The 27500-nt window shown below is 40.6% G+C and overlaps 1 protein-coding gene across 5 annotated transcripts in view; it reads left to right on the top strand.

Annotated features, from left to right (window-relative positions):
• The window catches only part of SH3GL2 (SH3 domain containing GRB2 like 2, endophilin A1), a 392098-nt gene that overhangs the window by 230262 nt on the left and 134336 nt on the right, over nt 1–27500 (top strand). For all 5 annotated transcript variants that reach the window (XR_014056489.1, XR_014056490.1, XM_081499191.1 and 2 more), the window contains exon 3: nt 13429–13501. Coding sequence is in view for 3 of the 5 variants with exons in the window: in XM_081499191.1 (XP_081355317.1) it covers nt 13429–13501 (73 nt within the window). In the remaining 2 variants the exon portion in view is untranslated. The remainder of the gene's footprint in view (nt 1–13428; nt 13502–27500) is intronic.

Raw genomic sequence — 27500 nt, 5'->3', positions numbered from 1 at the left:
GCAACCCTATGGACTGTAGCCTGCCAGCTCCTCTGTCCGTGGGATTCTCCAAAGCAAGAATACTGGAGTGGGTTGCCATGCCCTCCTCCAGGGGATCTTCCCGACCCAGGGATTGAACCCATGGCATCTCCTGCATCTTCTGCATCGCAGGCAGATTCTTTACTGCTGAGCCACTGGTGAAGCCCTTATATTGGAGTATAGCCGATTAACAATATTGTGATAGTTTTAGGGACTCAGCCATACATATAGGGGTAGCCTCAAGTTTGAAGACAAGCAGATTTGGGAAAGAATGAAGCGATTGTCATTCCTTATGAGAGGGAGAGAGTGTCTTGTTTGCAGAGCAGGCTGTGGAGATGCTCTATAGGAGAAGGTCCATGGCCATTATCTCCATATATAACTAGTTATTGGGTGGAGAGGGGCTAGATCCTTCTATTAAACCTCATGTGATAGACTAGCATTGATGAGTAGAAGCTATAGGAAAACAGATTCAGGCTTAACCAAAGAAAGAACTTACTGCGGTCAGAACTTTTAAAATAAAAAAGAGCCTTGGGAATTACTGAATTCTCCACCACTGCCCATGTTTAAACAGAGGCTAAACCCACAATTCCCATATTCTGTATGAAGCACACTAGTTGTCATCCCCTTTGAGTGTTGTGGAAAGTAGTTTGTTACTAATAGTGTCATCTGGGGCTCCTTGGTGGCTCAGTTGTTAAAGGTTCTGCCTGCAATACAGGAGACTGCCTGCAATACAGGAGACTGCCTACAATGCAGGAGACCCAGGTTTGATCCCTGGGTCGGGAAGATCCCTGGAGAAGGAAATGGTAACCCATACCAGTATTCTTGCCTGGGAAATCCCATGGACAGAGGAGCCTGGCAAGCTACAGTCCATGGGGTACAAGAGTTGGACGTGACTTAGTGACTAAACCACCACCAATAATGTCATTTTTAATAATGTCCTTCTTACTTGGTTTCTAGTGATAGATCTCAAATGGAAGGGAAAGGAGTAGACTCCCAGCAAGCATGCTCAAGGTTTTACACATCCCTGAGTGTACCTGTCATATATGGCAATGTCTTCATGGTGGTGTTAAAGGAGAAGGTGTGGATTACTGTACTGAGACATTCATTCCCTGGTATAGAATTATAGGATGGATGGAAGCTCCAAACACGATGAGCTTTAAACATATTTTTCTGCTTATCCTACAACTTAGCTTCTTCTCAGTTAAGTGTTTTCTACATATTCCCAAGCCAATGTTCATTAAAGGTAAATGCCTGAGAAGATTAGCCAAAAAAAAAAAACAAACGTTGAGGCAATCTTGGCCTAATGCGTTATTTTTGTTGTCAGCACATAGTTTATTAATCAGGCTTTCCGAATACATAAGATAACGGCTGTAAAGCACAGCAGTCTGGGGAAGGACACTAATTCTTCCAAGTCAGGAGGGAACTATTAAAACACCCCCTTACTGGACCAGCCTGCATCTCCCTGCCAGACAAACTTTCCCAGGATGCTGTTTCCATCAGGTCTCTATGGCTTGTTTACTTACATGTTCTCCTTCAGGTCCTCAGTACTTTAAGTGGGTGTGTATACATTCTTAATAGGTACATTTTCTTAACTTCAGTGACAGAAAAATTAAGAATTTGAAATACTTTCATGTTTCATATGATATTTTAACATTCCTTTTGTGTAAACACTGTAACTTACCCCATGTCCAAGTGGATGCCTAATTCATCTATATTAGTATTGATCACTAGACCCACAAACTGTGTTCCATTTTAAGGTGTCCATTTTTTTGTCCTTAAATTCTGCTACTGTGTGCCCGGTGACATCATCTGGTATAATGCTGTATAATCTGGTATAATGTTGTCTGATGGTATGAAGTCATATCTTTCAGTCCTTTTGTTAGTCCACAAAAAATGCTGCATTTTTCACCTGTGCAGCCATTCGTGTTCGGGAAACACTGACTGTTCCTTTTCCATTGAGGGCAGGTCATGTTCAAGTGCCTCAAAACACAGGCCCCATTCTAGTCAATCTGGTACTTTTCAGTTCTCTTGTATTTTGTCTTTGAAGACTGAGGCAGCTGGTGGAATGATGGGCATCCATAGATTCAGCATGGCATGGCTTTGTGAAAGTACAATAGAACCTCAGCACAGGAGCAGCAAACATTATCTGTACATACATCGGGCTTTGTGAGCCAGAGGGCGTTTGTGGTCTCTTTTGTGGTTCCTCATCTCTGCTGCTGAAGAGCAAAAGCAACCACCTATGGTGCTTAAATGAAGGAGCATGGCTGCATTCCAATAAAATTTACCCAATGACACTCAAATTTGAATTTCACATAGTTATTATATGCAGCAAAATAGTCTTCTTTTGAATTGTTCCAACCTGGAATGGGTGAATTTAACTCAGATGACCATTATATCTACTACTATGGTCAGGAATCCCTTACAGGAAATGGAGTAGCCATCATAGTCAACAAAAGAGTCCAAAATGCAGTACCTGGATGCAATCTCAAAAATGACAGAATGATCTCTGTTCATTTCCAAGGCAAACCTGTCAATATCACGGAAATCCAAGTCGATGCCCCAACTATTAACGCTGAAGAAGCTGACGTTTAATAGTTCTATGAAGACCTACAAGACCTTTTAGAACTAACACCCAAAAAAGATGTCCTTTTCATTATAGGGGACTGGAATGCAAAAGTAGGAAGTCAGGAAACACCTGGCGTAACAGGCAAATTTGGCCTTGGAGTACAGAATGAGGCAGGGCAAAGGCTAGTAGAGTTTTGCCAAGAGAACACACTGGTCATAGCAAACACCCTCATCCAACAACACAAGAGAAGACCCTACACATGGACATCACCAGATGGTCAACACTGAAATCAGATTGATTATATTCTTTGCAGCCAAAGATGGAGAAGCTCTATACAGTCAGCAAAAACAAGACCGGGAGCAGACTATGGCTCATATCATGAACTCCTTATTGCCAAATTCAGACTTAATTTGAAGAAAGTAGAGAAAACCACTAGACCATTCAGGTATGACCTAGATCAAATCCCTTATGATTATACAGTGGAAGTGACAAATAGATTTAAGGGACTAGATCTGGTAGACAGAGTGCCTGATGAACTATGGACAGAGGTTCATGACATTGTACAGGAGACAGGGATCAAGACTATCCCCATGGAAAAGAAATGCAAAAAAGCAAAATGGCTGCCTGAGGAGGCCTTAAAAATAGCTGGGAAAAGAAGAGAAGTGAAAAGCAAAGGAGAAAGGGAAAGATATTCCCATCTGAATGCAGAGTTCCAAAGAATAGCAAGGAGAGATAAGAAAGCCTTCCTCAGTGATCAATGCAAAGAAATAGAGGAAAACAACAGAATGGGAAAGACTAGAGATCTCTTCAAGAAAATTCGAGATACCAAGGGAACATTTCATGCAAAGATGGGCTTGATAAAGGACAGAAATGGTATGGACCTAACAGAAGCAGAAGATATTAAGAAGAGGTGGCAAGAATACACAGAAGAACTGTACAAAAAAGATCTTCATGACCCAGATAATCACGATGGTGTGATCACTCACCTAGAGCCAGACATCCTGGAATGTGAAGTCAAGTGGGCCTTAGAAAGCATCACTATGAACAAAGCTAGTGGAGGTGATGGAATTCCAGTTGAGCTATTTCAAATCCTGAAAGATGATGCTGTGAAAGTGCTGCACTCAATATGCCAGCAAATCTGGAAAACTCAGCAGTGGCCACAGGACTGGAAAAGGTCAGTTTTCATTCCAATCCCAAAGAAAGGCAATGTCAAAAAATGCTCGAACTGCCACACAATTGCACTCATCTCACACACTAGTAAATTATTGCTCAAAATTCTCCAATCCAGGCTTCAGCAATACGTGAACTGTGAACTTCCAGTTGTTCAACGTGGATTTATAAAAGGTAGAGGAACCAGAGATCAAATTGCCAACATCCACTGGATCATCGAAAAAGCAAGACAGTTCCAGAAAAACATGTATTTCTGCTTTATTGACTATGCCTAAGCCTCTGACTCTGTGGATCACAATAAACTGTGGAAAACTCTTGAAGAGATGGGAATATCAGACCATCTGACCTGTCTCTTGAGAAACCTGTGTGCAAGTCAGGAAGCAACAGTTAGAACTGGACATGGAACAACTGACTGGTTCCAAATTGGGAAAGGAGCACGTCAAGGCTGTATATTGTCACCCTGTTTATTTAACTTCTATGCAGAGTACATCATGAGAAACGCTGGGCTGGAAGAAGCACAAGCTGGAATCAAGATTGCAGGGAGAAATATCAATAACCTCAGATATGCAGATAACACCACCCTTATGGCAGAAAGTGAAGAAGAACTAAGGAGCCTCTTGATGAAAGTGCAATAGGAGAGTGAAAAAGTTGGCTTAAGGCTCAACATTCAGAAAACTAAGATCATGGCATCTAGTCCCATCACTTCATGGGAAATAGATGGGGAAACAGTTTCAGACTTTATTGTTTTGGGCTCCAAAATCACTGCAGATGGTGATTGCAGCCATGAATTTAAAAGACGCTTACTCCTTGGAAGGAAAGTTATGACCAACCTAGATAGCATATTTAAAAGCAGAGACATTACTTTGCCAACAAAAGTCCGTCTAGTCAAGGCTGTGTTTTTCCAGTAGTCATGTATGGATGTGAGAGTTGGACAGTGAAGAAAGCTGAGCGCCGAAGAATTGATGCTTTTGAAGTGTGGTGTTGGAGAAGACTCTTGAGAATCCCTCGGACTGCAAGAAGATCCAACCAGTCCATCCTAAAGGAGATCAGTCCTGGGTGTTCATTGGAAGGACTGATGTTGAAGCTGAAACTCCAATACTTTGGCCACCTCATGTGAAGAGTTGACTCATTGGAAAAGACCCTAATGCTGGGAAGGGTTGGGGGCAGGAGGAGAAGGGGACAACAGAGGATGAGATGGCTGGATGGCATCACCGTCTCGATGGACATGGGTTTGGGTATACTCTGGTAGTTGGTGATGGACAGGGAGGCCTGGCGTGCTGCAATTCATGGGGTCGGAAAGAGTTGGACACGACTGAGCAACTGAACTGAACTGAACTGAACTGAACCATTTAAAAAGAATTTGACAGATAGAGGCCCAGATTTGGCCTGCTGCCCATAGTTTTCCACCCTTGTCACAGCATGAAAAAGGAAAATGTGATAGTAAGAGGGTTGAGGGAGTTCTTTCTCTCCCTACCCACAGTTGTAAATTACAAGACTGGATAGTGGAGGAGGAACCTCCTAATATATTGAGAGTTGCTAAAATCTTCGTATTGAGAAGACTGAAATAAAAAGATCAGAGGAATATGTGCCTATGCTTTCACTTTCAGGAAAACAAATAAACAAAACTCTTATTTCATACAGATAAGTTTTTATTTCCTGAAAAGATGCCTGCGTTTGTATATAGTTAGTTTCACCTCCTCTAAACTATTTTCAAGCAATAGAAAGATTTGGGCATTGAGGAAATCGTTAGCTACATGTCATATGTTCAGAGTTAAACTGTGCTGTTCTCAAATGGGAATAAGCTCTTGTCAGTTATAATAAATTATTTAAGTGGAAATATGCTTAGTTCATGATAATTAGATCTGGCCTGTTAATAAGAGGCCATAGGCTTGGATATTTACAGTTTCAGTGTATAAACAGCTTTCTTATCAAGTGTCTAACAAGGAACATTCAGAGTTCTCACAAGGTAATGGCCTCACCATATCCATGGCTGACACAGTATAGTTTTGTTTTGCAGAAAGTGTTCTTGACCAAAAGTGAGGACAGAGGTGAAGAGAAGTTGGAAGTTGGTCAGCCTCCTACTGGGGGTATTCTACCTTAGAAACCCTCTGATCCTTGACCTTTGGAACTGCATTTCTTCCCATCAAAGCTGCACTGGTTATGTGACCTCAGGAAATTCATTTCCTTTCTCTTTGTATGTTTAAAACAAGAAGCCTTGGAGTGGATGTTCCACTGTCTTTGTTCTCTTATGTTCATTAATTCTGTCAAGTGTAAAATCAGGAACAATATCCTAGTGAATGAATTTGTGAGTAGCTCTTGCCTGTTTGGTATGTATCCTAAAAATGGATTCCTCGGATAATTGTATTGGATAAGGTTGTTTACCGAGATGGATTTCAAGTGAGGTCAATTTTATGCTCTGATGAAAAGGGTTTAGCTAGAAATTTCTTTAGATTGACATCTAGATCAGGTAACTGAAAGTGCTGAAGGAATCTGCCTCAGTGGGCAGAAGATCTTGGATTGTATGGGCTCTTTTCTGGGAGACTTTGGCCTGACCCTGGGGGACACTGAGGTATTTTTTATTCCTAGTCTCCTTCTAGGATTGAATCCCACTCTGGGGCCCAAATGCACTGCTCTCGTGTTGGTTCTCCAGTGTCTCTGTGCCTCCCCTGAGACCACAGGCTTTAGCTAGGCTCATAGCTTCTGGTATAGAGCCTGAGTACTTGGGCTGTCTGTTTGCAGAGCCCAGAGGGGACAGGGGGGTTCATTTCACAAATGGGAACCACTTTTCATGCCTTCCTTGCTGACTTACCTATGGGGACACTGGTATGCCCTGCTGGCACGTAGTCTCTGTAGAGCAGCCTGTGTAGCTGAGGGCATATGGTCAAACAATATACAGTAGGACAGCCTCCCTTTTGCAGAGAGCCAGGGTGGAATAGTTCTTATGAGTGAAGTTTCTATAGACTTTGAGGATTTGTCAGACAAAAGCAGAAGATGAGCTGGCAGCTGCTTTCCTCCTGGTCCTGTGTGGTTGGCCTCTGCCGGGTCTCCAGCCCCATCTAGGGAATGGTACAAAGAGCCTGGCGGCTCTGACTTGGCGTGTCTTTTCAGGTTGGGAGACATCCCTGTGGCCTTTTTGTGTGTTCAAGAAGGGTAGGGTGATCGTTAACAATGCATATGCTGGAGCCAAAATTGGGCACTTTCTTAGCTTCTGTGCATCTAGTTCATAGGGCTTCTGAGGATTTAATATGTAAAGATATTTAAAGCCCTTGGAACAATTTCTGATAGATATAAGACACTTTATGATGATGGTGATCATGATTATTATTGAGGGTAGAGATGGGGGAAAGTTAGACATTAGTTTGCTTTCTCACTTCTGATGACTTCAGACTATCAAGTGGTCGTTGGCCAATTCGGTCCTTCTGGCACTCTCCCTTACAAACCTTGACCTTTGGAATTCTTTTCATTCCCATCATAACCACACAGGTCATTTGAATACATTTGCCATCAGATGCCTTAAGCTCTGCCATATAGCCAGCAGAAAATATGTGTTTTCATCCTGTCACACATGTAGCCTAGACTTTCAGCCTTTTTTTTTTTTTTCTGCACATACTCTTTGACTTCGTTTTCATGACATTGAGTGCATAGTGGTTGGTTGGTAATACTTCCAAGACCTCCGTGTACAGCCACACAAGTCTTTCACTGTACAATTCCAGGGGACCACTACTTACTGCAGAATAAAATACTACTTAGCCACATACTCAAATCTAAGATGTGTTAAAAACTCAAGTTAGCTAAAAGGATGTGGTACATAATATATATATGGACAGGCATCTCTAAAATAGGAGTGTTTTTTATGGAAATTTGATACCATGATGACGGCATAAGAAAAAGCTGTAACTCTATTAATCACAGTAGTTACAAACTTTCTAAAACACAGTAATCTGACTACCACTGAAGTGGAAACGATTGAATATTGAAAAACAAAGCTGAAAAATAAAATCTGGTTATGGTTTGGTTTCTGATTATAAAAGAGAAGGAGGCTTTACCCTACCCATGAAAGGTTGACTTTATAGATACGGTAAGTTATGGAAAAATTCTGAATTGAGGACGGATCCCTTGAACTCAAAACAATGAAGTTCTCATGAACTTAATTGATACCTGATATTCTACCATCAAAAAATCAATTCCTTTCATTCATACATAATGCATTCTATGTACTTACCTTGGATAGGAGGATGCACTCATTTTCAGTAGTCATTTACCCTGTAGACTGAACCATGTGAGTTTATAAGAAAAGAATTTCATGGAGGAGTGTAGAGGGAGCCTCCCTGCACTGGCTCTCCATGTGGGGAAAAGGGTGCAACAGAGAGAGGACATGGTGACCTGCTGAGTACAAATACTGACCATTGAGAGTTTCCCAAGGATAGACTGTAGGACCAAGATTTTTATTTATAATTAACCCAAAGTTCAAGAACTTGCAGTGTTCTCAGAAGTTAAATAAAAACTTTCCTTCTCTTACTTGAACAAACAGTCGATGTTTCATTTTTCTTTCTTTAGAGCAGTGAAACCTGCCACCATGCCTGGCCCTCTGTTGACATCCAGTGAATGCCTCTGGGAAAAAGTGGGATTCATAATTCAACCTTTTTTTTTCATTTTTTATTAATTTTTAAAATTAATTTACTTTAATTGCAGGTTGATTACTTTACAATATTGTGGTGGTTTTTGCCATACACTGACATGAATCAGCCATGTGTCCCCCCATCCCAAAAACCCTTCCCACCTCCCTGCCCATCCCATCCCTCTGGGTTGTCCCAGTGCACTGGCTTTGAGTGCACTGTTTCATGCGTTGAATTTGGACTGGTCATCTATTTCACATATGGTAATATACATGTTTCAATGCTATTTTCTCAAATCATCCCACCCTCGCCTTCTCCCACAGAGTCCAAAAGTCTGTTCTTTATATCTGTGTCTCTTTTGCAGTCTCGCATATAGGGTCATCATTACCAACTTTCTAAATTCCATATATATATGTTAATACACTGTATTGGTGTTTTTCTTTCAGACTTACTTCACTCTGTATAATAGGCTCCAGTTTTATCCACCTCGTTAGAACTGACTCAAATGCATTCTTTTTAATAGCTGAGTAATGTTCCATTGTTTATATGTACCACAGCTTTCTTATCCATTCATCTGCTGGTGGACATCTAGGTTGCTTCCATGTCCTGGCTATTGCAAACAGTGCAGTGACGAACATTGGGGTACACATGTCTCTTTCAATTCTGGTTTCCTCATTGTGTATGCCCAGCAGTCGGATTACTGGGTTGTATGGCAGTTCTATTTCCAATTTTTTAAGGAATCTCCACACTGTTCTCCACAGTGGCTGTACTAGTCTGCATTCCCACCAACAGTTTAAGAGGGTTCGCTTTTCTCTGCACCCTCTCCAGCATTTATTGTTTGTAGACATTTTGATAGCAGCCATTCAGACCAGTGTGAGATGATACCTCATTGTGATTTTGATTTGCATTTCTCTGATAATGAGTGATGTTGAACATCTTTTCATGTGTTTGTTAGCCATCTGTATGTCTTCTTTGGAGAAATGTCTGTTTAGTTCTTTGGCCCATTTTTTGAATGGATCGTTTGTTTTTCTGGTATTGAGCTGCATGAAGTGCTTGTATATTTTTGAGATTCTTTATCAGTTGCTTCATTTGCTATTATTTTCTCCCATTCTGAAGACTGTTTTTTCACCTGCTTATGGTTTCCTTCATTGTGCAAAAGCTTTTAAGTTTAATTAGGTTCCATTTGTTTATTTTTGCTTTTATTTTCATCACTCTGGGAGGTGGGTCATAGAGGATTTTGTTGTGATTTATGTCAGAGAGTGTTCTGCCTATGTTTTCCTCTAGAAGTTTTATAGTTCCTGGTTTTACATGTAGATCTTTAATCCATTTTGAGTTTATTTTTGTGTTCAGTTCAGTTCAGTTGCTCAGTCATGTCCAACTCTTTGTGACTCCATGGACTGCAGCATGCCAGGCTTCCCTGTCCATCATCAACTCCCAGAGCTTACTCAAATTCATGTCCATCAAGCTGGTGATGCCATCCAACCATCTTATCCTCTGTCATCCCCTTCTTCTCCCACCTTCAATCTTTCCCAGCATCAGGGTCTTTTCAAATGAGTCAGTTCTTTGCATCAGGTAGCCAAAGTATTGGAGCTTCAGCTTCAGTGTCAGTCCTTTCAATGAATATTCAGGACTGATTTCCTTTAGGATGGATGGGTTGGATCTCCTTGCAGTCCAAGGGACTCTCAAGAGTCTTCTCCAATGCCACAGTTCAAAAGCATTAGTTCTTCGGTGCTCAGCTTTCTTTATAGTCCAACTCTAACTTCCATACATGACTACTGGGAAAACCATAGCTTTGACTAGATGGATCTTTGTTGGCAAAGTAATGTCTCTGCTTTTTAATATGCTGTCTGGGTTGGTCATAGCCTTTCTTCCAAGGAGCAAGCATCTTTTAATTTCATGGCTGCAGTCACCATCTGCAGTGATTTTGGAGCCCAAAAAAGTAAAGTCTGTCACTGTTTCCATTGTTTCCCCATCTATTTGCCATAAAATGATGGGACCAGATGCCATGATCTTAGTTTTCTGAATGTTGAGTTTTAAGCCAACTTTTTCACTCTCCTCTTACACTTTCATCAAGAGCCTCTTTAGTTCTTCTTTACTTTTGTTTATGGTATTAGAAAGTGTTCTAGTTTCATTCTTTTACAAGTGGTTGACCAGTTTTTCAAGCACCACTTGTTAAAGAGATTGTCTTTTCTCTATTGTATATTTTTGCCTCCTTTGTCAAAGATAAGGTGTCCATAAGTGCGTGGATTTATCTCTGGGCATTCTATCTTGTTCCATTGATCTATTATTTCTGTCATTGTGCCAGGACCATACTGCCTTGATGACTGTAGCTTTGTAAGTATAGTCTGAAGTCAGGCAGGTTGATTCCTCCAGTTCCATTCTTCTTTCTCAAGATTGCTTTGGCTATGCGAGGTTTTTTGTGTTTCCATACAAATTGTGAAATTATTTTTTCTAGTTCTGTGAAAAATACCATTGGTAGCTTGATAGGGATTGCATTAAATCTATAGATTGCTTTGGGTAGTATACTCATTTTCACTATATTGATTCTTTTGATCCATGAACATGGTATATTTCTTCATCTATTTGTATCATCTTTGATTTCTTTCATCAGTGTTTTATTGTTTTCTATATATAGGTCTTTTGTTTCTTTAGGTAGATTTATTCCTAAGAATTTTATTATTTTCATTGCAATGGTGAATGGGATTGTTTCCTTAATTTCTTTTTCTGTTTTCTCATTGTTAGTGTATAGGAATGCAAGTGATTTCTCTGTGTTAATTTTATATCCTGCAACTTTACTATATTCATTGATTAGCTCTAGTAATTTTCTAGTGGCGTCTTTAGGGTTTTCTATGTAGAAGATCATGTCATCTGCAATCAGTGAGAGTTTTACTTCTTCTTTTCCAACCTGGATTCCTTTTATTTATTTTTCTTCTCTGATTGCTATGGCTAAAACTTCCAAAACTATGTTGAATAGTAGTGGTGAGAGTGGGCACCCTTGTCTTGTTCCTGACTTTAGGGGAAATGCTTTCAATTTTTCACCATTGAGGATAATGTTTATGGTGGGTTTATCATATATGGCTTTTATTATGTTGAGGTATGTTCCTTCTATGCCTGCTTTCTGGAGAGTTTTTATCATAAATGGATGTTGCATTTTGTCAAAGGCTTTCTCTGCATCTATTGAAATAATCATATGGTTTTTATCTTTCAGTTTGTTACTGTGGTATATTAAATTAGTTCATTTGTGAAGAGTGAAGAATCCTTGCATCCCTGGGATAAAGCCCACTTGGTCATGATGTATGATGTTTTTAATATGTTGTTGGATTTGCTAGAATTTTGTTGAGGATTTTTGCATCTATGTTCATCAGTGATAGTGGCCTGTAGTTTTCTTTTTTTGTGGCATCTTTGTCTGGTTTTGGAATTAGGGTGATAGTGGCCTCATAGAATGAGTTTGGCAGTTTACCTTCCTCTGCAATTTTCTGGAAGAGTTTGAGTAGGATAGGTGTTAGTTCTTCTCTAAATTTTTGGTAGAATTCACCTGTGAAGCCATCTGTCCTGGGTTTTAGTTGGAAGATTTTTGATTACAGTTTCAATTTCCATGCTTGTGGTGGGTCTGTTAAGATTTTCTATTTCTTCCTGGTTCAATTTTGGAAGGTTATACTTATCTAAGAATTCATCAATTTCTTCCAAGTTGTCCATTTTATTATCATATAGTCAAAAAGGAAATAAAAATACACATAGAAACAAATGAAAACACAACAGCCCAAACCTATGGGATTCAGTAAAAGCAGTGCTAAGAGGAAGGTTCATAGCAATACAAGCTTACCTCAAGAAACAAGAGAAAAATCAAATAAATTACCTAACTTTATACCTAAAGCAACTAGAAAAAGAAGAAATGAAGAACCCCAAAGTTAGTAAAAGGAAAGAAATCATAAAAATCAGAGCAAAAATAAGTGAAAAAGAAACAAAGAAAACTATAGCAGAAATCAACAAAACTAAATGCTGGTTATTTGAGAAGATAAATAAAATAGACAAACCATTAGCCAGACTCATCAAGAATAAAAAAAGAGAGAAGAGTCAAATCAACAGAATTAGAAATGAAAATGGAGAAATGATAACAGACAACAGAAATACAAAGGATCATAAGAGACTACTATCAACCTTATTTTTTTAAAATTTATGTTTATTTTATGCTGAATTTATTCCTGGGTCATGTGTTTTTCTGTCTTCAGTTTCTTCTGGGCCATCTTTTCCTTCTGTGTAACCTCCTCTTCAGGTTGAGGAGCAATTTGCTCTTTTTCAGTAGGGGTCATCTCAGTATGGCAGGGAGGTCTCAAGTAGGGATTAATCCATCCATGAGCTCTGAAAGTCCAGGTCCCATCTTCGATTCTCTTCACCTGAGATGTGCTCAGTGCCAGAGACTCTACCTCAAAACCCTTAACAAAGAGTAACATTGCTCCCTGAATTTTTAGGAAGGTGAGGCAAAAAGTCACCGTATTTTGGGTGATGGCCCGTGTTCAGCCCCACTCTTTGGCCTGGACACATCAGCCAACTCCAGCATTGTAATGATGGAATGGCATGCATTGCATCTGTAAAGTGACATCCTTCAGAGACTTGGTGGCTGTTTGGATATGCATACCCTCCATGGCCTGGCCAGCTTCAGCAGTGTTCTTAAAGATTTGAACCTCCGGATAAGCAAGATTCTGTGGGGTTTCCTGCACCAAGTGAATAGTGAACCATTCTCAGTGACCACCTCATACAATCTACAGTGAAAGGTGGCTATATTCTCCTTATTTTACCAGGAGATAATGAAGTATATTTTGGAACATGTTTTCCAGCTTCCTCTCTGGCTAAATGGGCTTTCCAAATCTTGGTGGAACACAGCTGAATGCAAAGCCAGTGGTCTGGCTTTTTCTGACAGCTCTGTGAGCCCCTCACCTTCCACCGCAGGACTCATCATTGCTCTGTTGAACCATCAGTGGTTGTGTATATGCTCAAGCAAAAACTTTGTTTCTAAAGCTAATAATTTGCTTGATTTAGAAATTTGTTTTGTCATTTCAGAAAGTGGATGTCACCAGCAGGGCTGTGATGGAAATAATGACGAAAACAATTGAGTACCTTCAACCCAATCCAGGTAAGGGGTCATTTTATACATTCATGGCATCCCTCCAGGGAACTTCTAGTTACTCTTTGGTATATATGCTACGTTTGGTGCACTTCTGCATGCTCGGTTCTCCCTTCTGGAGGTCCATTGTCTTCAGGTGGAACATTTTGACTGGGGAGGGAGGACATTTTAAGGCTCACACTGAAGTAACTGGAAGCTTCTGTGATAATTTATCTGACTAGAGTGTAATTAACAAACAATGTTGTGTGGACAGTGTGGGTGGCACGTGATGTCAGGGTAGCTGCAAGCTGGTAATAACTCAACTTTCATGTGAAAGGGATTGTAAGGAAGAATTTTAGGGAGAATTTTCAGATAAAACATAGTAAGGTACCAATGGTGTGAAAAAGTAGGAAAATTGAACAGCTTTTTTAAAATACAGAGGGTTTTTGTTCATACACACCACTGAAGTCTGTGGAAGGCTATTCTTTGCCCCGATTTTTCTCCAAGCACTTTGTCAATCAGCGTTTGTTCTTGCTAACTTGTTATACTCTTAAGAGAAGAGAAGGGAATTATAATAGAGATATTGGAGCTGTACTTTGAAAACAAGATCCAGGCAGACATGGGGTGATCTCCTAGAGCATACGGTGTAACAGAGCAAAGCAGCTTTATGTGATAGACCTCCTCACCACTCTTCTGTAAAGCAGTTCCTAACTGCAGAGTATAGAAACTTGAAGCAAGGTTGAATATATTTAAATGAAATGTATGAATATTGGGAAAACTGCTTATCTTGAAACTCGTTTATTTGGAAGTTTCAGGTTGAAATTTCTATGTTTTTGGTGGTGCTAAGGGAGGTGGTCCAGGCACTGTCAGCCTCAGTGTCTGGATACTGAGTATTAGTGGGTGAAAGAAAAGAAAAGGAAACACCTGCAATAAGCAGAGGTGGACCAGTACAGTCAGTGCTGACAGGCTCTCTACCACCTCTTGCTGCTGCCTGCAGCTTTCTCTCAGCTTTCAGTGTTTTGAAGATGAACAAATTATGGGAATACCATTCTTAATGGTTTTTAAACTATATCAGAGATGAGATTATTTGAGAAAGAAAAATACACAAATAAATGAAAGCCATGAAAATATAGAAGTAAATGAAAAGCTATAGCATTTAATGATGGTTGGCAAATTAGGTAACAAATAACAAAAATGAAGTTTCTCATTTTACCTGGAGCCTTTGTCATGCCTTCTGTATTCCACAGAGTTGCAGGGACTCTCTTAGATGTCACATGTTCCTTAGTATTTAAACAGCTGTGATGTAGGTCAGTTCTGAAATGAGAATTGCTTGCCCTGTCTTACCATAGAAGTCATTGTTTAGGGAGGGGCGTTTTTTGTCTTTATCTTTGAATAGGACCTCAAAGTGTTCTCTCATTTCCCAGGATTTACACATAAATGGTGCTAAGATTACTTGATCTTACTGTTGTTGGACTAAGATTAAATATAAGCAAGAGGAGGGAAAATATAGTATTTATTCAGCATTAGTGCATTTTCAGTATGTTGCTAGTTATATACATTGTCTTCTATGTAATTTTCTGATATAAAAAGCAAACACAGTTGAACAATTCATATTGTAGGAAAGAGGCTAAAAATCCATGAACACAGATCCTTAGTCTGTTTTCCTGGGTATGATGGAATTCAGTATAGGGAGGTGTGCTGTATTGAATAGGATGTTCCTCAAAATCCAAGGCAACCCAGAATCTCCAAATGTGATATTATTTGAAAATAGCATATTTTGAGATCGAATCAGTTAATGATCTTGAGATGAACTCATTCTTGGGTTATAGTGAGCCCTAAATCCAACAACTGGTGTCCTTATAAGAAGAAGAGAAAACACAGAGAGACACAAGACCGAAGGCCCTATGAAGACAGAGGCCGAGATTATCGAGTGATGTCAGGAGCCACCAGAGTTGGCAGTGGTGAGGAAGGATTCCCCCAGCGAGCCTCAGAAAGAACCAGCCATGCTCACACCTTGATTTCAAGCTTTTTGAACTGTGAGAAAGTAAATTTCTGTCCTTTTAAGCCACACAGTTTGCGGCAGTTTGTTATGGTAGACCTAGAAAACTGATTTAGTAGGCTAGCCAAACTTTCTTCAGGAAAAAGCAAGGGCCAGAGAACTTAAGAAACTTTACCAAAGTCACACACCCAAGAAGGGATGTAACCAGGGCTGGAACCCAGGTCTGACTGCTCCCTGAACCCAGGAACTTTCCATTGCACAGTCTTGCTTCTGAGAAGAATGAGTTCTTTGTTTAGATGCAGAGAGTCTTTTAGTTTCAAAGTGGATATGACCGAAATCCAGAAAGGGAACATACTGTGGGGTTGAGGCTTATTTTTATTTTAATAAAAAAGATAACACGAAGAGGCAATTGGGGGAGATTTCAATTTTTAGAAATGATTTATTTTTAACAGAATCTTGTATGTGCTTATTATCTACCAACATATTGGTTTTATGGCTATTTAAAAATGGAATGAACATCTGACACCAAGGAGGACAATTAAGGTCATCACCAGGCAATCATAAGTTGGTATAAGTGTCATCTAAAAGGGTCCAGAACAAAACAAAATTCCATATGCCCATTCTATAGAATTTGATGTGTTTAATTGGCTTATAAGATATATGACTTAGTTCTTCCATGAATTTCTTGCCCTAAGAGTAGACCTTAGCTGGAGCTCCTGGACAAGGGGGCTGATCTAGTACACTTGTTCAGACCCAGTGTCCTTGCAAAGAGGACACAAGAATGTAGCCACCACCAGAGGTCCCCAGTCCTGGGCATAGAAGAACAGAACATTCCCAAACTTGTGCTGTTGAATGAATGCTTTGATCACTCAGCTTCTCTGTGATCCCAGAAATTGGGTCACTGGATCCCATGTAGATCACTGGCTTCTGATCTTGAATAAGAACGATTAGGTTGGGGTCAGGATAGAGGCTTATGCAAAGTAACAGGTTTACTTGCACAGGCCCATCTGTGGAAATTAATGCTGTAAGGGTATTTTGAGAGTATCTTGTATTAGATTCATACTCTAGAATGCATTCTGGCTTCCAGATCTTGTGGTTATGGGCATACACATCTGTTACAGACTCAAAACTTAGTTCCTGTTGACACGATGACCGAAGAGAGTGGGTTACTTCTTGTGCATCAGTAGCTGTGCTCTGTGTAGGCCCCCCATCTGCTCTTGACCACCTCCAGAGTGATATTTTAAAAGGCAGATCTGCTCATGTCATTGTCTTGCACCAAAGCCTTTGATGGCTTTTCTCTGCCTTTAGGAGTCTGTTTTTGTTTTCCTACTCTGTCAGGTCCGACTTTTTGTGTGCTTTACCATTTTTTTAACAAAGCTTAAAGGGCCCTCCCTATATAATCAGCCTCCCCTTTCTCCTTCACCTTGCCAGGCAAACAGGCCCCTCAGGTTTAGCAAGAGGATCATTTAGAACTCTTCCTGGACATCTGACTACATTAGCTTCCCAGGTCAATGACCCTCTCATGATCCCCACTGCTTTTCCCTGGTGACTCATGCCACACTTACTGTAATTGTGTGGTGTATGTGTGCTTTGGTTTGTCCTGCCCAGTAAGGACAAGACTCTGCCTGCCTTATTCCCACCTCTCTCACCACGCCCCCCCTTCCCCACCCCGCCCATATCCCCAGCACCCAGCTCTGTTCCAGGCAGCCCATGACCCTGGAATGTTTGAACAAATGAATCATGGAGCACAGCTGATAGCCAATGGCTAATGTGATAAAACTGCTGTAATAAAAAGGGGAGAAAGAAAAACTCCTTTCCACAGACCGTCACCTCTACTCATATAACCAACAAGTTTATCAAATGCATTTACTTTTTCACAGAGACCTATGCAATTCTCGATGTAGTGGGGGTAGATAACAGAACCACATTTGGGCCCCTGCCCTCTGAGACTCACAGTCTTAATAGCACAAGGTACATATACTCTGAGGAGAGCTTCCCAGAGGCCTTCACAGCTAACTGCTTCTGTAAATCTGGCTAACTGATGAGGTAAGAACAAGCAAGTAGGGTCACAGGTCTGCAGGGCTTAAAGGACATAGGACAGAGAGCTGTGAAGTCTTCCAGCTTGGACTGTGAAATTACTCTGACAGGAACAGTGTAAACCAGTACAGATTCCCAACCTGCTTAGATAAGAAGTAATTTGAACTCAAAAAGTCCTGTGTATGTCTACTGACTGTGAGGCCTTATTCTCATGATATCTAAGCATACAGATCATCAGAGAAGATATAAATCCGTTTTCTTATGTGAGTATTCTGATACCTGTGGCAGGCATGCTAAATCAGCAATGTCCAATAAAAATAAGATGCAAGCCACATGTGTAATTTGAATTTTCTAGTAGTCATATTTTTTAAGTAGTCATATTAAAAGAGTAAAAAGGAAAAGTAAAATTGATTTTAATGATATTTTATTTAATCTGGTATATCCAAAATTTTAACCAATATTAAAAATCATTGGAAAATTTTACTTTTTTTTCTTATCCTAAGTTTTGAAATTTGGTGTATGTTTCACACATACTGAACATATCCTTTTGGACTGTGCTTAGTTGTGTGCTTAGTCACTCAGTTGTGTCCAGCTGTTTGTGACCCCATGGACTGTAGCCCACCAGGCTCTTCTGTCCATGGGTATTCTCCAGGCAAGAATACTGGAGTGGGTTGTCATTTCCTTCTCCAGGGGATCTTCCCAACCCAGGGATCGAACCCATGTCTCTTGCATCTCCTGCGTTGGCAGGTAGATTCTCTACCACTGAGCCAACTGGGAAGCCCCTCCTTTTGGACTAGCCACATGTCAAATTGCCAACATCCGTTGGATCATAGAAAAAGCAAGAGAATTCCAGAAAAGCATCTTCTGCGTCATTGACTACACTAAAGCCTTTGGATGTGTGGATCATAACAAATTGTGGAAAATTCTTAAAGAGATGGGGATACCAAACCACATTACCTGTCTCCTGAGAAACCTGTATGCAGGTTAAGAAGCAACAGATAGAACCAGACACGAAACAATGGACTAGTTCCAAATTGGGAAAAGAGTATGTCAAGGCTGTATATTTTCACCTTGCTTATTTAACTTATATGCAGAGTACATCATGTGAAATGCCAGACAGGATGAAGCACAAGCTGTAATCAAGATTGCTGGGAAAAATATCAATAACCTCAGATATGCAGATGATACCACCCTTATGGAAGAAAGCGAAGAGGAACTAAAAAGCCTCTTGAGGAAGGTGAAAGAAGAGAGTGAAAAAGTTGGCTTAAAACTCAACATTCAAGAACCTAAGATCATGGCATCCAGTCCCATCACTTCATGGCAAATAGATGGGGAAACAATGGAAACAGTGAGAGATTTTATTTTCTTGGGCTCCAAACTCACTGCAGATGATGACTTCAGCCATGAAATGAAAAGACACTCCTTGGAAGAAAAGCTATGACCAACCTAGACAGCATATTAAAAAGCAGAGACATTACTTTGCTGACAAAGGTCCGTAGAGTCAAAACTATGGGGGTTTTTCCAGTAGTCATATATGGATGTTAGAGTTGGACCATAAGGAAGGCTGAGCACCAAAGAACTGATGCTTTTGAACTCTGGTGTTGGAGAAGACTCTTAAGAGTCCCTTGGACTACAAAGAGATCAAACCAGTCAATCCTGAATATTCATTGGAAGGACTGACACTGAAGCTGAAGCTCCAATACTTTGGCCACCTGATGTGAAGAGCCGACTCATTATAAAAGACCCTGATACTGGGAAAGATTGAAGGCAAAGGGAGAAGGGGACAACAGAGGACCAGATGGCTGGATGGCATGACAGACTCAATGGACATGAGATTGAGCAAGCTCCGGGAGATGGTGAAGGATAGGGAAGCCTGGCGTGCTGCAGTCCATGAGGTCACAAAAGAGTCAGACACAACTGAGCGACTGAACAACAACATGTCAAAGCTCAGTAGCCCAGTGTGTCCAGTGGTTCAATAATGGTCAGCACAGGACTAGATAGTTCACCATTCAAACTCTGTATTCTACTTTGATATGTGTTTGACATTTACTTTCTTGGTTAATGTATTTTGACGGTTGCTTTTTTCAAGACAAATAGACTCTTGATTTTGGATCAGGATATCTTTGATTTGATGTCCATTTTTTCTCAGCTTTCTGCAAATCCATTTTCTGGCGCTGTAGTGGAGAACTTCCCATGACATAGAGCAGTAGGCATGCGGGATTGCCTGTGTTTCCTTCCCAGCCTTAGCAGAGTGGTGATGACAGAAGACCTTTGTAGTTTGCACTGAAAGGTTATTCTGACCCTGATGTCATCATGCTGTACAAACTTCCAAGATGTGTAGATTAAAAGCAGTTGAAACATGAAAAACATCATGCCCCATTGAGATTTGGTTCTCTAGAGAAGTGCTTTTCCTGGGAGTGCCTGTACGTTCTAGGGTTCTCCACATGCCTGAGGTTGGGACATTAAGTCAGAGTCATTAAGTGTCTATTCAGAACTTCTTAATAATAATTTCAAACCTCATTTGTGGAATGTTGCCTGTAGAAATAAAAGTTACCTGTATTAATTTAAAAATATCTGATTAATCCCTGGAAAGCTATTACATCAAATTATTGTATTTCTTCCCCATGGACTACCCTCTTAGTCATCTCCTTCCAAAGATGCTTAAATACAGTGATTATGCAGTAGAGCTGAAAATCAGTACATGTATTGTTTGGCATGCATGCCTTCAAATGCTTGGCTCCAGCACACATTGAATTTGCTGTATTTTGTGGAGGACAGGACCCAAGTCATGTTCATCATTTTGTCTTTCAGGGCTCCTGGCATTGTGCCTGCTGTGTTGTTTGCCCTCAACATGCCTGTTGAATAAGTACACAAATGAATATATCCATCTTCCACTTAAAGAATAAAGAGTCTGTACTGAGTCTCATAGACAGAGTTTTAGCTTTTCTAAACCCTGACACTGAAAAATAATATGTACTGAAAATGCATAAGGACAGATTACAAAAGATTACTTGGCACTGGCTATTTCCTCTTCCTGGAATGCCCCACCTGTCCCATATCTTAGTCATCCTTCCTCCCTCAGCTTAAATATACCTCCTCTAGAGGCATTCCCTGAGTCCCCTGTCTGAATCAGGCCCACTCCAGTGTCCTCATGACTCCTTCACTTGAGTCCCCTCCACAAATCTCTCCAGTGGTTCCCCGTTTAGAATAACATGATCCTCTAACTTCACGGTAGGTTAGAGGATCCGATGATCTGACTTCGTTTCCTGTGATCCTACCAATTTCTGCTTTAGTCCATCCACATCACCGTCCCCAGCCTTTGCACTGCTCCTCACACGCACTTAGCACCCTCATTCCTGGGATTGTGCCAGACCTCCTGCCTGAACCTCTTGTCTCCAGGTCTTCCCAAAGTCTTCACTCAGGCTTCTGCTCAGACATCACCTTATTCGTGTGCCTTTTCCAACCATCTTATCTAAAACATTTTCATTCTCATCCATTTCCCTGTTTTATTTTCTTTCAAGGCCCTTGTTACTATTCAATCTTTTATTCTATATTTACTTGGTAAGGTGTGACTTATCTCTGCAACTAAAATTCAAGTGGCCTGAGTGTAGGACTGTTGTTTGTACATTGTAGTCAAAAAGCTGGTTCTTATCGTTTATTGTTCTTATCAAGATATTTACCTTTATAAGTTTTCATTTGTTCAGTATCCTGACAACCTTCATTCTTACTCCCCTGTCTTACATTTCCCACATAGCAGCCAGTTCATTCCATTCCAGGTGTCCGTCATGTCTGTTGTTCCTCTACTCGTTATCCTGCAAGGGCTTTCCATCAAGCTGAGAAGAGACTTCTTGACTGTGGGGCCTTGGCTCTTGCTCTGCCCCTGAGCCTGGGTTGACGTCCACTCTTACCGATTTATTGCTGATTCTCAGCCATGCTCTGCTCTTTCCTGCCTCAGGGCCTTTGCACAGGAAGTTCCTCTGCCTGAAACACTCTTCTCCTGGCCCCTGTTACAGCTGTTCTTTCTCATCACTCCACCTCCCTATGCAGTCCTTCTCTGGCCACTCTATTTGAAATAGCCCTTCCTGATTACTCTCAGACCCCCTTCTAAAATTCTATCATGATTTTAAATTGTCCTCTATTTTACCTTTAAAAAAAAAAATCCACTGATCACCCACATTTCTGTAGTATATAATCTCCACAAGACTAAGGACTTTGTCCTGTTTATTATCCTTAATATACAAATAGTGTCCTCATTATTTATTGAATGAATGCTGTTTTTCTCTCCCCCTGCACCATAAACTCATCAAAGACAAGAAATATGTCTGTTTTTGCATGTGTATGTGTGTGTATAGATAGATAGGTAGATAGATAATACCTAGCACTTAGCATAGTAGTGCTTATTAGGTGCTTAATTTGCTGAATGAGAGAATCAAATTGTGTTAATTATATTTAAGCTTCATCTATAGGAGTAGCTAAACTTTCAGATGGAGTCATGGTCTGCAGACCTGAACAGGCTGGAATCAGAGCCTGTTACTCTGTATATATAATACCTATTTGGTGTCATGCACAGTTAATACATTTCACAGTTCACAGTTGCTTTAGAAAAAGTGTAAAAGTGCATATAATCTCACATTTAAGAGATTAAACATTGTTTAAACTATTAAACAATAGCTGAAGCTATTGACAGCACATTCATATTTATATGGATATTAGTTTTTCCTATTTTCAGATTAGAAAATTGAAGCTTCAAGAGAGATTAAATAATTTGTCCAGAGTCTTACAGCAAAGGAACCAGAATTCATACTCACATATGACTATCTCCTTAGTCTATTTTGTCTTCATTGTCATATGCTACAAAATATGAAGCCACATTCAGTCTTGCCATGTGTGTGGAATACACGCTAGAAAACTGAAAGGGAAAGTCACTCAGTCGTGTCCGACTGTTTGTGAGCCCGTGGACTATACAGTCCATGGACTTCTCCAGGCCAGAATACTGGAGTAGGCAGCCTGTATCTTTCTCCAGGGGATCTTCCCAACCCAGGGATCAAATCCAGGTCTCCCACATTGCAGGTGGATTCTTTACCTTCTGAGCCACCTTCTGAAGCCCACATTCTAGACTGGCCCCTAGTGATTTCATCCTGGGTAATCTCTTCTTTTTGAGTATAGGTGGGATTTTGATGACTTCCTTCTAACTAATAGAATATGGCAAACGTAATGGGATCACCACTCACCACTCCCTTGATTAGGTTCCATTATATGGCGAAACTGTGGGCTGTTACTCCCAAGATCACATTATATAAAACTTTCTTAGCAGACTAGAGTGAGAGGAATTCTCCTGCTGGTCTACTAGAAGCAAGCTGCCATGTTGTGACTGTCTTAGGAGGGGGCTGAGTGTCAGGGGTGGCCTCTAGAATCTAAGGGTAGCCACTGGCCAACAGCCAGTAAGAAGCCAGGGCCATCAGTCAAAACTACCACAGAGAAGTGAAATTTTATCAGGAACCCGAGGGAGCCGGGGAGCAGACTCATCCCCACTGATGTTTCCTGATAAACAAGGCAGCCTGGCCAACACCTTGAATTGAATGTCGCCTTGTGAGACCCTGAACAGAGGCCTCAGTTAAGTTGTGCCTGGATGTCTAACCTGCAGAAACTGTGAGGTCATAAATCTATGACTCAAAGTCACTAACTTTATGGAATCTTGTTACACAGTGGAAAATTAATACAATATGGCTGTTTGTTCCCCAGCCAGAGCTCCTATTTCAAGCGTATCACTGTCTGCTGGAATCAGAAGGCCATTTGACTTTATCATTTTTAGCTCTTTTACATGGAAGCAGGAAGTAGATGGGGAAAACCTGTCAAATCTTTTCAACGTGGGATGTAGTCCTCTGAACCCCTCAGGGAGTGGTAGGACAAGTCCACTTGGTGCTGAGACTAAGATCTCTTTGAAACATGTCACAGTGAAGAGCACTTGGCACAGTGCCTGGAACTTTGTAAGGGCGCAAGAAATGTCACTCTCCTTCTCTTCCCAGTGGTCTGCAGCCCTGCCTCAGGGTACCTCAGGTGCTTACCCAGCAATTCCTCCACAGATAAGGCCTCCAGGGAAAAGTCCCATTACAAGACCCTCCCCACAGCAATCTCTTAGTTCTGTCTGCTCTGAAAACCTGATGAAGCAGAGGCTCATGATGCTAGTCCACATAGGACTGTGTACTTTTCAAATAGCAGGAACCATTCTCTACTCCTGGGATGTAATTGCCTGCATTCCCAGGGCACACTGTGAGACCTCTGCTGGTACCTTCCAACACCCAGTATGGAGGTGGGAGATGTTCGCTGTCCCATCTCATGGGTTCTTAGGGATGCTGACTGCATATCACAGCTCAGTCTTAAAACACCTCCCTGCTGCTTCCCACTTCTGCAGAGGCAAACAAAGAGCTTTGCTACCATGGAAAGAAGTGTTTTATAAATACCATTATTTGGGTTGAGAGTAGCATGCTTCCCTGGTACAGCTGTATATTTGTATAAATCAGTAGAAAAAAACATACTCTTTCCTTTCCTCAATACCTTCTAACACTTAACTCCAAAAAAACTGCAAATGTTTGAAGATATTTGCCTAAGTCCTGATTACCATATAAATCTTTCGCCCCTTTAATAATTGTTAGTGTGCAAGACTGGGGAACACATTGCTCACAGTGCAAGGAGTATCAGAGGGTTCATCTCAGACATGCAAATATTCTGAGATTTCATCTGGAAAAAGTAGGCCATTATACACAATCATCACAGGTTGCTAACATGAAATATATGCTAAAATGTTATTTATTACATACATTTCATTGCAAGTATTAAGTCCCAAATCTAACAGTGTGATTTGGGGATTGATGTTCATATTCCAATTGTAATCTCTCTAAAAGACTTTACAAACATAGTTGATAAAATTCAGACTTAATTTTTTGTTCCAATTAAAGATATCATTGAGCTTTGATAAATAATAAAGTGGTAAATAGATTTTTAGCTCTTGGTGGACCTTTTCATGCAGTGGTCATTATCTACGTTTTTTCCCCAGCCAAAGTGGGGAAAGGGAACAAAGGAACTAACATTGAGTTGAGTGCCTGCTTTGATTACATGTATCACCTCATTTGACAATCACTACACTTCTGTCACTAAGTATTAGTATCTCTCACTTTACCCAGGCACGGTGAGGGTGAGGTCAGCCTGCTCTTCTTGGAAGAGCTGCAGTCTGAACCCTGTCCCTGTATTCCTTTGACAACACGTGTCCTTGCACTAATTAGTAGGCAGTGATAATAGATTTCATCACAGGAAAATGCAGGTTCAATTTTTTTTATCTTCAACAAGAGGCTGTATTTTCACATCTAAATATATCACTTTGGTCCTCTTAATTTTAACAGTGTTCGTTCACAATATCTGTTGTATTTAGTAATTAATTTCCATAATGAAATTTATTAACTTTCTACAATAAGGGAGAGTAAATTACCTAAAGACCCATACACATAAACCAGATTATTAGGAAAGAGTCTGGCTGTTGTCTTCATTCTTGTAGAAACAAAAATGGAGTAAAGAAGGGGTTAAAAATAGAACAAAGTTAAAATCTTTATATTTGAGGTTTAAAGTAAGACTTACTGATTTTGATCTCAGCGATGGTTTTGCAAAGGACAAGTTTCTTTGGTTTTGAAATTTTACATTAAGGCTCTCTGTACACTGGGATAGATACCACCACGTACTTATTTACAAGTGACCTGGTTCACTTATCCTAATGGATTCGAGGGCATGTAAAAGAGATTGTTAGATCTGAAAGGCATTATGAAAATCAGGTTAAGACTGAAAATCAGTCTTCTCAGGTTCAAGGTGAGAGAGCAGAGGTCCAAAGTTTAGGTGGCTCATCCAAGGTCACACAGGTGGAGAGATCTCCAGTCTCTTCACTCTGGGGCAGTGCTCATCTTACTTCCTGAATCACAGCAAGTATCACACTCCTTCACCTCTGCATTTTCAAACACCTAACAAGTGTAAATATAGCTGGAGCTCTGCATCTTGCTGCTGACATGTCTTAATTTGACCTATTTTAATGAAGATGTAATAGAGTAGCCAGAGTCAGAGTGGCATTATGGGAGGACATTTGGCTTTTGAGACACAGCTAGGGTTCAGTTTTTCCTCAGCTTCTTGTTGCTTCGTGTCCTTGGGCGACTGCATCATTTCTTTCTGCTTCATTTTCCTTATCTGGAAAATGAGAGAAGCCAAAGCTGTCTCTTGTGTATGGGGGAGGATAAAAGAGATTATGTATGTGAATTACACATAGTAGATATTACTGAAATGATAGCTATGGGATGAAATGTCATCATGATCTTCAGTTATTCAAAGATATTTCAAGAATTTTTCTCAATTTTCAGAACAGATTCATAGCATTTATGAAGACTAGTACAAATCATTAAGCATTTGTCTGATAAAATTCTCTGCTCTTTGAGGCAGCTTGATTTGTTTTCTGTAACGTAGGTAGAGATGAGAAAGCAAGTCAGTCCTTTAACGAAGTGAAAGGCTTCCAGAAAATTTATTCCCTGATGGATGCTAAATCCGTTAGGTTTCCCCTCTCAGTCAGAAGACAAGGATGTGGCTTGGAATTTTGTGGCTCTGTCTTCTGCCTGAGTGTGTCAGCTGCCTTCATCAACACTAGCCAGGGTGGGGGTGACTTTTCTTCTTCCCTGTTGTGCAGACACCCTGTCAATATGTTTTCTTATTTGGAATATCCCAGTTGAAGAGAGAAAGAAGCTACTCTTGAGAGCATTCTACAACAGTTTAAAGCAGGTTATACTTTTTATGATTTATGAAAGGTTTCTTTGTAAACACTCCTGTCATGATCATTTGGTGGGAGGAGAAAGATGAAGTGCAGACTCTTCCCTCATCCCCGTCCCCCGCGGTGAACACTCATGTTCACCACCCTGCTTGCCTTCAGCCCCTTGCCTGTGCTCACGTTTGTGCTCGGACTCTTCATTTCCCTCCCTGTTCCAAACAGACTGCTAATTTCCAGAGCTACAGAAATCCTATTGCTGTAAACCTTGATTTTGAATCCTGGTTCAGTTCAGTTCAGTTCAATTCAGTCGCTCAGTCCTAGCTAATGAAACTAAAAAAAAAAAACCGACATCAGGACTCGCTCTTTATTTTTTCTCCTAGGTAAAAGAGCACTCCATCTTCTGCCATCTGTTTCTTTGGGACCAAACCCCTTTAGAACACACCACATTTTCTTGTCCTCACAAGCTTGGGGTCCACTTGTCCTGACATTTCATGAAACCTTTCTAGAAAAGCAATCTCTGCAAGGTTTGATATCTGTCAAAACCTCAGTGCTCACTCATATAAGTGTGCTGCATGCTGTTTCAGAGCTGTAAAAGGAAAACTACTATATTTTCTCTATACTCTGCCTGCAGACACTTCTGACACTAGATGTGTATGTGTATGTTTTTTTTCCCACACCAGCCAATTCTCTGACTACCCGGGATCGTACAGTTCAACTCAGTTCCAACACTGTCCATCTGAAGTTGGCATCAGCTAAGCTAAGGGCTCAGTCCTCTCACAAGGCCCCCGTTTCAGATGCCAGTCCCAAGCCTGAGCCTCTGGTGCTTCTGACCACCTCCTTGGGCTTGCTGATTTGCTAGAATGACTCCTAGAACTCAGAAAAATACTTGTTTAGTGTTTACCCATTTATTATAAAGGGTGCAACTGAGGAACAGCCAAATGGAGGAGATGGACAGGGTCAGTGTAGGGAAGAGGCTTCAGTAATTGTGAGAAAATTAGACTGCTTGAAGTCACCCAGTTTATGATAGCTTTGTTATAAAAGGCCTCAGAAAATAATACCAACAGTGATAAGATACTTCTTTCAGATTGCTCCAAAGACTCTGCAGCACTCCCTGGGCAGGGGTCTTCCTGAGCTCAACCACACAATTTGTCTCATGTAACTTGATAAGGCATCCCCTGGCATAGTGGTCATTCAGTTCAGTT

The sequence above is a fragment of the Giraffa tippelskirchi genome, chromosome 1 (genome assembly GCF_054371585.1).
Source record: "Giraffa tippelskirchi isolate mGirTip1 chromosome 1, T2T-mGirTip1v1.2.pri, whole genome shotgun sequence".
In the NCBI taxonomy this organism is placed as follows: domain Eukaryota; kingdom Metazoa; phylum Chordata; class Mammalia; order Artiodactyla; family Giraffidae; genus Giraffa; species Giraffa tippelskirchi.
The sequence above is the reverse complement of the archived record's forward strand: the minus strand, read 5'-3'. Positions and strand labels throughout refer to the sequence as shown.